Genomic DNA, 11,257 nt, shown 5'->3' with positions numbered 1-11,257 from the left:
AGCTGTCGTTAGGTTTTCTTAGATCAGCTACAAGCAGCTGCGACAAGGGAGAAGTAAATAAACAAGACATACCGAAGAATTATTCCGATGTTGATCCTTACTCAGACTCTAACAAAGATTTTAATGATAACTCCGCAACAAATCCACAGGGTTTATCTCCTCCCAAACATTTTTTAAATTGTCAGGGTGACTACCTTCATTTTCGATTTCTTTTATTTTTACATACCGGGATAGAGTTGAGTAGTTTGCAATGGCAAAAACTACCTTTAAAAAAAAAGGAAAAACTGTTATTCCGTGTGCTCATTCTTCTCTTTTCTTCATTATTTAATTGGCCGTTGTGGTGTTAGGATCTATCACTGACGAAAGAATTATCCCCTATCTTTATTGTAAATTGTTTTAAAACACTATAATAAAACAAATATATATGAATTGAAATATAATCCAAGGATAAATGTTACGCCAACAATCCAGAGACGATTGACGATTTGAAAAACGAAATTGGGGTCGCTATTGAAGCTCACAGAATCGAAAATGTATTGAAAAATTGGGTCGACAGAATGGGCTACTGTAAGGCCAGCAACGGCGGCCATATGAATAAAATGGTGTTCCTTTATTAACTGGAATGTTGAGGCTTTCAAATAAAAAATAATTATTGAAAAATATCACTCCGTCTTTTTTTTATAGCGATATCAAAAAGAAAAAGTTTCGTGAGAGATATGAATTGAAATATAATCCTGAGATTTTTTCTAGAGTAATGCATTTTTAATGTAGAAGGTTCTCCTTTTTATAGTTGTCATTCCCCCTTCACAATTGTATAACAACTACCTGATATGCATGGGTAGCACCATGTTTCTCGCTGCCACCTTCTCCTTGTCCTCTATTTTTTCCCACAAAAATTTCAACTCAAACACATCATGAGTCATAATGTGTCTTTTTAATATTAATAGACTAATGATATTCTGGGAGTACTTGGTTGGCTTAATTGACTTATTTCTAGAGCGTTTGAAGGATTATATTTGGAAGGGAAGGAAGTCTTGGTTTTTTATTTCCTGGTAAAAAAATTGAGAAATTATTTTTTTTTGAAAAAGATATGAAAAATTAATTTAAAAATTATATTTTTTGGAAAAAAAATTCATAAGTTAAGTTTCTTATAACAAGTTAGTTTGAAAAAAAAATTTAATATTAAATTTTTTGAACAAAAATTTCAAAAATCCCCAGCTATTCATAAAAAATTTAACTTTTTGAAAAAAATTTCAAAAATATAAAGCTGTACACTAATAATTATTTTTTTCAAAAAAATACAGCTATTCACAAAAAATTCAATTTTTTAGAAAAGAATTTCAAATATTGAATTTACAAATATTAATCTTTTGAAAAAAATTTCAAAAATACACAGTTTTTCTGAAAAAGTTACATTTTTTCAAAATAAAAAATTCAAAAATTAAGTCGCAATTAATTTTTTTCCAAAAAGAAAATCAAAAATCCACAGTTATTTCTAAAAAAGGTAACTTTTTGAAAAAAAAATTCAAAAATATAAAGCTATTCACAAAAAAAACTATATTTTCAAAAAAATACAACTATTCACAAAAAATTTAATTTGTTCAAAAAAATTTAAGAAATTAAATTTCTTAGAAAAGAACTTTAAATATTGAATTTACACAGATTAATTTTTTTGGAAAATAAAAATTCAAAAGTTTAATTGCAATTAATACTTTTTTTCAAAAAAAAAAATCAAAAATCCACACTTATTCATAAAAAATTTCAAAAATACACAGCTTCTCAGAAAAAAATTAATTTTTGAAAAAAAAAAATTAAAATTTTAATTGCAATTAATAATTTTTTTCAAAGAGAGAAAGCAAGACACAGAGAGAGACACTCTTTGCAAAAATAAACGTTTATTCAGGAAGTGTATTCGGACTAATATTCAGTTTAAAAGCAGTTAATAATATTAATACTTACATAGCAATAACTTTCACTAAATAATGAATAAAAAAATACTTATCAACTCAATTCCATAAATATATAAAAAGATTGATGAGCATAAATAAAAATCACATTAAGGAAGAATAAACACACCATTTTTGATATATACATGTATTACCATTTACACCCTTGTACTAATAAATAGTGCAAGAGTTCTACATAAAAGAGGCTTTCTAAAGACCCTTTTCTTCTTGTGGAATTACATATAGATTTTTCTATTCAGTTTAGTAAAAATATATAAACTATTTTTGAATAAAAAACAGTATCACAACCTGGGTATAATTTTTGATACCATTTTGACTTTGACATAAGATATTATATAAATTTTATTAACTACTACAGTGTGCCAAATAAAATCGTGACAACATTTAGACTGTATCAATTACTTCTTTATTGATAATTCTTTCTATTTTTCAAAATAATTTCCTTCGGCTGCTACCATGGCCTCCAACCTAGGCCTTAAGATGCTGCAGCACTTATTGATGAAGGCCTCAGGTACAGCAACCCACTGCTGCTCGACGGGAGCATTGAGGCCATCCAATTTCAGTGAAGGGTAGGGCAATCTATCATCTGGAGTATGGCCCAAATTGAATAGTGGAGGGAGAACTCACAATGACCAATTGGGATGTAGTTCTAGAATGCAGTTGCCGATGTCTTGCATAAGAGGTCTTCCCCGAATCCTCTACAACCACTGACATTGAGAGCCTTGACATGATGCCTTATCGACAGGGTAGGACTTCTAGTTATCTCGATTTTCCGGAGTCTACTGAGTTCTGTCAAGGATATGACCTGAAGCCACCATGGAAGCTTGATGAAGGCCTCGTACACTGCCCCCAATTGCTGCTCGACAGGGGGTCTTGAGGGCATTTTGGAGAGGGATAGGACAAGCTTTCTTATGGAGTATGCCCGAAATGGAATAGTCAAGGGAGGAACTGTCTCAGAACGCTCTTTAACCAATTAGCATGTAGCTCTTGAAAGCAGTTTCCGATGTCTTGGTACATAAGAGGGCTTCCCCAAGTCCTGCATAATCCAATCACTAACATTGAGAGCCTTGGGATGATTCCTTATCGACATGGTAGGACTTCTAGTTATCACAGTACCCATTTCTTCCATGATCCCAATTTCCGGAGTCTACTGCTGCTATGGGATCTCTCAAGAGTCTGAGCTCAACAGAAGTATCCGGGACAAATAAGTTTGAATATTAGTAGATGGCATTTTAAAACGAGATTTACTACATAGGAAATTTAAATTGAACAATTAAATTTTGTATCATTTAATATGATAACCCTCGACATTGATCCCCAGGGAAATCGGGAAATAAAGGATACGCAGGACTCCCAATTACATCTTTTTTGTTAAAGCAGGATATGTTTCTATTCACAGAGAAATTTTGGGATCTCAAAGAGCTATGGAGAATGACGATGTTCGTTTAGCTTCATTCTCAGGTGTCCAACCATGGCATCACAACAATCTTAATTATGTGCAAACATACTGAAGATGTCAACTTGAGACAGTGGTCAAAAATCTGAGCCGGCATAACATTCTCGTCACTGGTGATCAAGCCAACATCATTCTCTTGTACGACAAAAATTTAACTTTTTGTTAATAGATGTGAATTTTTGAAATTTGTATCCAAGACAATGAATATTTGATTCTTTTTTTTTTTGCAAATTTAACTTTAAAATTTCCAACATAAATATTATTTGAAATTTAATATCCTTTGTTAGTTTTAAATTCCATCAGTTAGCTAATTTATTGAATTTATCTACATATATACTTATTTAATTACTATGTACAGAAACGTCCTTAAAAACCCTTCTTGTAAATATATAATTTGGTCAATTGCAGTACGTATGTTTGAGGCCAACTCTATGGGAAGGTTTCATGGATTCGATGATTCTAGGTCCCTTATATTTCCCTTAACGGTATTATACTTTAAGTGCTAGTTTTCCTCACTCATGCATTTATGAAACTGTTCTATGAAATCTATCTAACTTATCAATTTTAACATATTAAACATAACAAACAAAACCATTTGAGTATAAGGAGATACAAATATTAAACTAAAACCCACACATGATAAAAATAAAAAATAGTATTTCTCTTTAATCGAAAGATAAATCCATCATGTCGAACGATAATTGATAACGGATATTACTCATTAGTACTTCGTCCCTTCGATTGAATCACTGTCGTGTTTGTTCATTATTTAATTTATTTAAAGTACACGAACGGTAAAAGATTCGAACTACATGCCACTGTGTTGTGTTCATATATATAATTATCAATAATGAATATATCTAATTAATAAAAAAAAATATTTTCTGGAAAAGAACACTAATTAATTTACTTATATGACATATATAGCATAGAAACTATAACAATCGGGCAATTTATCATACAATATTTTTTAATTGAATTAAAATATGCAATCCCATATATCAATATAGTATTTATCGAATATTATGTTTCGGTCAAATATCCAAAATAACCCTTTGGCAAATTGTACATTCAGCAAATTGTTCTTCGGTGAATTGTCCGTTCCAAAAATTGCCTATTCGGCAAATTGTTCTTCGGCAAAAATGTTTTCAGCCAATTGGCCGCTCACGGTATTTAATAGTTGTATGAGCTAAAGCATTAAACTTTATGCTTTAGTATAAGCCTACCCGTTCTACGGACGCATGACGGATGATAATGAAAGAGTCATGTGATGTCAATAAACTAACCTACTCCTAAATTGCCTAAAGTGAAGATCGCTTAATAAATGCACTTACTACATAACAACTTTAAAATGACTTTACCTACAAATAAATTAGTATCCTGCGTAATATCCAATGCTTCGATAGAATGCTTATAGCCATAGGTACTTCAAAATACCACCAAAGTAATATGCCAAATTAGTTATACAATGTCACTATTTGGCTTTAATGAACAGATTAAATTATCATCAGTGTTAATTTGAATTGCAGCAATCCAAGCCGAATTAATGCAATCTCCCCTTCATGTTACTACCTGAAACCTTATTGAACAGATTTAATTCTCATAAGTATTCATACAAGAGGAATTAATTGGCTAATGCAATCTCCCCCTTCCTGTCTAATTTTTCATAGTATAGTGAAGAACAAAAACTGTGGCTATACAGAAAAAAACGGAGGAGGAGGAAGATTGAAAAGTGTCTTGTTGTATATATAGTACAATAGTTCGTTTTGTTGGATTTTTATTTTTTTTGGTGCATTTTCGAATCGACAACCCTTACCTTAAAAAGACATTGAGATACGGGGAATCGATCTTGGTTATAAAAAAAAATGAACTTATTAGCGAAAAATCAAACTTTCTCTCCATACCCCAGGACTCCGTTCTAATCAGAATTAAACATGGCCTTATATACATAACTCAAAATTTTAAACAATTTTTATGTCTAAGCACTGTATCTGTCTCCACTTTTTAAATAAATGTGTTTTGATCAGTTTTTTTTAAGCGCGACGTACATCACACACAGACACACATAAACTATTTTAATACTATGAACGATTGAGTCATTTAAGTCTAGAGACTATAAATATAGATTTGTTTTATAGCTATAGGTAGTTAAGAGTTATGTGCAGTAAATAGTTGTGCAAGTATAAAGAAAATATTTGGAATAGAAGATATTTAACAAGATAAACAACAAATGAAATGTACCAAAATCTATATATTGATAATGCATTTATAAGTTCTGAACATACCTTATGAACTCAAGAATATGTAATGAGCTAGCATGGCTAGTGGCTATAGTCTACGCACCATAATAATTTAGACTTGAGAGATGTTCGGGAATTTTTATTGTATAGACTTTAAATCACGTTTGAGATTTGTCATGTAAACTTACAAATGAGCTTTCAAGTTTCATAAATTAGTAGTATTTTATATCTATAATGTATAGCCATTTAAAAAAGTACTTTACGAACACTACATGTAAGGTATCGACTTCGTTTCCACAACGCTGATTAAAATTGAAAAAAAAACCAGTCACATTCACAATTTTTTAGCTTATATTTTAACGAATAATTTTTGGAAAATATATAATATAAAGACGTGGTAGTAACGACAAAAATGTTACACTAATATAATGAATTATATAATATGATTAAACAAATCTGACCATAGCTGGATAATTAATAAAGTCAAATAAATTGTACCAGACATTGATCAAATTTATGAGGCTATGTTTGAGAGGAGAACTTAAATAAGGATGAAATCATTAATTCACCCAGGCGGAGCACATTTTGGCTCTGTGTTTTGCAAGATCTTTAACCCTCAAAAATACTTGTTTACATAAATGGCACTCATACTTGGGAGTTTCTTTCCCTCTCACTATAATTGTGGGTTGTAGGATTTTATTCATATGGGGGGTTGGAGGGGGAGGAGGTCGATTCTGCAAAACATTTCTCAGATTACCATGATGAGAGGTCTTTAAATGCCTTTGAAATATAGAATAAGCTATAAAGACTTTATCACACGTGGGACAAGTCAAATCTATATCCCGATTTGAGAGTGGACTTCTTTTTACAATATGCGATTTGGTGTTTGACTTGTTCCTGAGTTCCACAGTGTTCGATAGATGAGAGGAGTGAACACGTCGATAATGCTTCTTTAACCCTCGAACATCCGCGTAAAATCGGCGACATATTTTACACCACGTGGAATCTGGAGCCTCTGATACTTTAGGAGAGTTTAGATTTTTTATTTTCAACTTCAATTTTTTCTTTTCTACCACCGGCTCTGTCGGACAAGGGAAAAGAATTGTCGATGGCTCTGATTCCTTATTAGAAGTTTCTTTCAATTGAAGCTGCCTCCGTTGACTTATTTTTAGTAAGATGGATATGGAGCGCTTAATGAGTTTGTTTCTGAGGTTATATATTTTGCTTGAAGTACTAGAACTTAGACACTTATGAAGGAAACGATGTTTCAATTTTTGCCAGTATCTATGTGAGGTCATGTGCAGTTCATATTCCAAGTTGCGACCAAAAACTCTGTAAAAAAAAAAAAAATTATTCATCTAGATTAGCGCCTTTATTTTAAGTAAGTTGAATAATACAAAGGATTCATCAGCTAATTCCCTCCCCCTTCCCCCTAATGAGATCAAATTCCAACACATTTTGTATTCTTATTACTAGCACATTTTAAGTTAATTTCAGCTTATTTTGATTAAAATAGGTTATATTAATATAATTTCGGAGTGACCATCTTCAAACCCATAACATAATTGCAAACAATAGTTTGTTGGGTAAAACGAAGGAAAGAATACCAAGGTGGTACAATACAGGGAAACATAGTATATCCTTGTTATAGACTGGGACGTTTCTAGCTTTAATCATAGGAGGAGGGGGCTTAATACAAAAATGATCATTAACATAATATAATTACAAATATAAATAGGTTCATTTATCAAATATATATAGTTTAAAAAAATATATATTCAGAAACTTTTTTAGGGTGTTGAACCTCTTAAAGTAGGACTAGCAACGACACTAGTTAAATGCATAGAGTAATTATGAATCATAATTCTATTAAAATTGGATCAGATCAGCGTCACAATAATGAGAATCGTAATATCGATTAAAATAAATTATTAAGTAAGCAAAGAAAAAATATCACACAAACAATAATACAATTGTATCCCAATTATATGGCGTTCAGAGAATGAAAAAACAATTTTATTTTATCCAATAAACTATTTTTAGAAGGAATTTGACAAATAAAGTAACTGGTTAAGTGTTTGGAGACCGTAAGCTCACGTATTCATTAAATAAATTTCCCTTATTTTTCACAGTATCCTGAAAAAATATATATTTTTTTTTAAATATCTCTCAATTTTCTCATGATATTCCGTTAGTTTTCAAAAAAAAAAAAGAACCAAAAGAGTATTCGCTACATGTTCGTTAACACTTCATATTACTATCACTCACTCACTAGAAAAAAGTAGAGGTTATAATTACTATAAGGTTCATTGTTTTTCAACTTTTTAAAAAGGAAAGTTCATTTTTTTTCTTTCGAGAAATTCAGAGAATCACCAGAAAATATTTTGTGTGTGTGTGTGTGTGACATTAACTATGTAAATCATTTCTCATATATTTCTGCATCACACCAGACAAACATCTCATGAGCATATGTAGTAATGCTCCGCCGCGGAGTAAGGATTGAGAAAATAAACAACTGCACTTAAATTATACATTAATTAATCACCTTTTACACGAAAAGCATTTCTTTAATTGCACTTGTAATCCTAAATGTGATTGTAGATGAATTTTTAAATTCTGAGGATGTAGAAATGTTTTGGAACACATAACACACTTGTTCAAACTTTTTTCTTCCCTGATAGAACAATTAGGTTACAAAAACTGCAGTCTAACAGACTTAATATTGTATTTTCATAATAAGGGCAAATGTCCAATTTAGAAGCAGGAACTGCACATGATAAGAAAAAAAATGTGACTCGACAATGTCCACTTTTCAGAACAATTAAAAAATATAAAGTATATAAACTGATCCCTCCTTGAATGATCATCATTCATGATTAAAAATAATGATGTAACAAAAAACAGTCCATTCAGCTCTAGTTCAAACAATTTGCAACAGGATTAAAGACAAAAATCTATCATTTCATCAACTTTGATTTAGCTGTGAATGCTATATATATCTTTAAGAATTGTATCCATTTACAAAAATATCTCATTTGTGTCACTCGAAGCAAATTCGTGATGAAATGATATGGGCAATAAAACGATTTTAAGTGGTTTTGTCTGTAACTTAATATCCGTTAATAATATCCTGTAGAAATTATTAAATAAAACATAGATTATATTTGCGGAGTATACTTTTCAAAGCATTTATCTTTGAATATATTTATATAATATACTCATGATTTAATGAATTAATAATGTATGGGAGATCGTATCTGTAATATAAAATAATTAAAATGATTGTTAGTAGACATAAGGCAAAAATAATTATTATTTTGAATCATTAGTTGCCAATTTAGACTATATATATATCACAATACAACTCGAGTTAGAGAAAAACTATTATCCCATTAAGAAAAACCAGAACAAACGAACTCAAACTTACACATTATTAATTAGTTACAAATTCTTTGAACTTGATTCAAAAGACTATGAGAGGGCAGAGGAAGCCATTTATGTCCAAAATTGTATAGATAGTCTATCGTGAGCCCTAAGCGTAGCGTTATTTTAAACAGATATCGAAGATGTAATCCTTCAAAATTGAGATATTCATAACTCACTTTTACGTTTGTATTTGTAAAATTATTTATCAATAATGTGAGACAAAAATCTCCTTATACTTTGGCTCACAATATTATCTAATAGTATTGGTTTTGTACGCAAGATTAAGGTTTTTTTACATAATATTTAGAATATCATAGTCTATTGTTTTAATAGCATGGGGATTTGTACGACTAATGCCTCTTTTGTTTTTGAATAACATAATTTATCAATAAATGAGACAAATATGCATACTTAGAAGTTTCTGAGTAGAGCCCTTTAGTTGTTTTAGACACAACAGTGGACATAAATTATTTAAATTACATGGCACATTAATGTAAATAAGTTTTATGGTTCATTTTACATCGTGCATGACTCATTTTGAAACAATTTTGAAGTGGTTTGAGGATTATATGATATGTTAGTCACATTTGAACCTAATATGAGTGTACTAATTGATGCACAAGGGATGTTTAGAAAAGGAAATATCAAAGTCTGGAGAGCAAACTCAAAAGATTACAATTGCAAACAAGAAGGAAATGAAAGGCGGCAGCGATTGATAACCCAAGTGTTTGAACGAATAGAGTAGAAGGATGGAAATGGGAGGGAGGCAGGGGCGGCGGGGACTCTTTGAGTTCCGTACACGGAGTTTCACACTTTAGAAGTTGGAGCACATTTAAAATGGGGTCGACTAGGGATTTCTGTAGAGTCACGTTCCCCTTGTAGAGTGCCTCCAGAGTCTTTTTCATGACGGAGGAATGAACGTCGGGAAGAACAAGGGTCTTTGAAGAGTCCTCCTCTGGAGAGTCCACGATTAAAAGGCTCTTTAAAAATGGGGAAAGACATCCAAGAACCGCCGCATGGGCCCATAACACCGCAGAGTCCTTACAAATGATTTTCACATCCTCAAACATCCGCCTCCGACGAGTCTCGTCCATAAAAGTAACGATATCCTTCCCATGATTCCCATTGTGACAAAGCAACATCCTTCGTAGTCGTGCTTTATAGTAACTAATTCAAATCATCAAGCTAAAAGGCCCACATGAGACAAAAAGAACATTAATTTATTTTATTGGTTGAGTTTCTTTTCTTTTAACCAATAGGAGGGATAGCATTTCTTATATGACGTCACAGCTAGTGGTGTATGTATCTCTTCCTTTATTTGATTAACTTTATATAAATGTTTTTTTACGTCGCGGGTTTTCATTCATACCAACTTCATAGCTAGAAATAAACCTAAATATTATGGAGGTGTGTCCTTATTATTATTATGCATAAAGGCCGCATGGCTAACTATACTTATAAACACAAGAATATTAATAATTAATGCAAGCTGTTAGCGTCTATTGAGACATTTAGTCAAACCTGTATATACCGACTACCATGTATATTATTTTATGATATGCGAAGCGGGTAGTAGCTAAATCGAAAAAGAAAGAGAACATGAATGATGATTGAGTCCTTTGATAAGCCAATGGCCAATGGGATTAGCGGATTACATTATAAAAAATACATATTACTATGTAAAGTAATTCTTCGTCTTTGAATGAGGCTAAATTATGTGGGCATTGAACTTGATAAATGAGCTAATATTATATATATATATATTCAGACATCAGAAATTTCAATGCTAACAGGTGGTGTTTGTTTGTTTGGGAAAACGAGGTGTAACTGTAATATTCTATAAATTATAACATTGAATTGAACCCTAATGACTTGGCAAGATAGATAATTATATGATGTAGTCAATATTTGTCATGTTTTCATCCATATATTTTCGTAATTAAGTCAATATTTTCATAGAATATACTAGATAATATGATATTACTATTATTAAAAGGATGTGTCAGAATGGAGTGATAAGTGAAGGCCCCTAAAAATCATGGGGGGGAGAGAAGATGACATCATTAAAGAACTAGGCGTTCCTGGCCTTGGTTTTTTTTAATATTTATAAGCGTGCTGTACAAGTAGCAACTTGTATAATCAAATTGTACTACAAGCTGCAACCAAAA

At 31.3% G+C, this 11,257-nt stretch overlaps 1 protein-coding gene across 1 annotated transcript; it reads right to left on the bottom strand.

The window, feature by feature from the left end:
- Window positions 1–5,996: 5,996 nt before the first annotated feature.
- Window positions 5,997–10,282, bottom strand: LOC121130141 (uncharacterized). The gene is made up of 3 exons (XM_040725868.2): window positions 9,810–10,282; window positions 8,209–8,337; window positions 5,997–6,995 (listed from the first exon to the last, which is right to left on the bottom strand). Exons 1-3 carry the CDS (start codon window positions 10,229–10,231, stop codon window positions 6,224–6,226), a joined length of 1,323 nt encoding a protein of 440 aa, XP_040581802.1. The 5' UTR covers window positions 10,232–10,282; the 3' UTR covers window positions 5,997–6,223.
- Between the last annotated feature and the right edge of the window lie 975 nt (window positions 10,283–11,257).

The sequence above is a fragment of the Lepeophtheirus salmonis genome, chromosome Z, assembly GCF_016086655.4.
Source record: "Lepeophtheirus salmonis chromosome Z, UVic_Lsal_1.4, whole genome shotgun sequence".
NCBI lineage: Eukaryota > Metazoa > Arthropoda > Copepoda > Siphonostomatoida > Caligidae > Lepeophtheirus > Lepeophtheirus salmonis.
The sequence above is the reverse complement of the archived record's forward strand: the minus strand, read 5'-3'. Positions and strand labels throughout refer to the sequence as shown.

What these genes read in the sequence shown, in the direction of transcription:
- LOC121130141 (XM_040725868.2), bottom strand. Translation starts at nt 10,231, where the DNA reads ATGTTGCTTTGTCACAATGGGAATCATGGGAAGGATATCGTTACTTTT. An exon ending in CTATTCGTTCAAACACTTGG is followed by an intron (nt 8,338 to 9,809) that starts GTTATCAATCGC and finishes TTGTTCTATCAG; the next exon opens with GGAAGAAAAAAGTTTGAACA. An exon ending in AAATGCTTTTCGTGTAAAAG is followed by an intron (nt 6,996 to 8,208) that starts GTGATTAATTAA and finishes TTTTTTTTACAG; the next exon opens with AGTTTTTGGTCGCAACTTGG.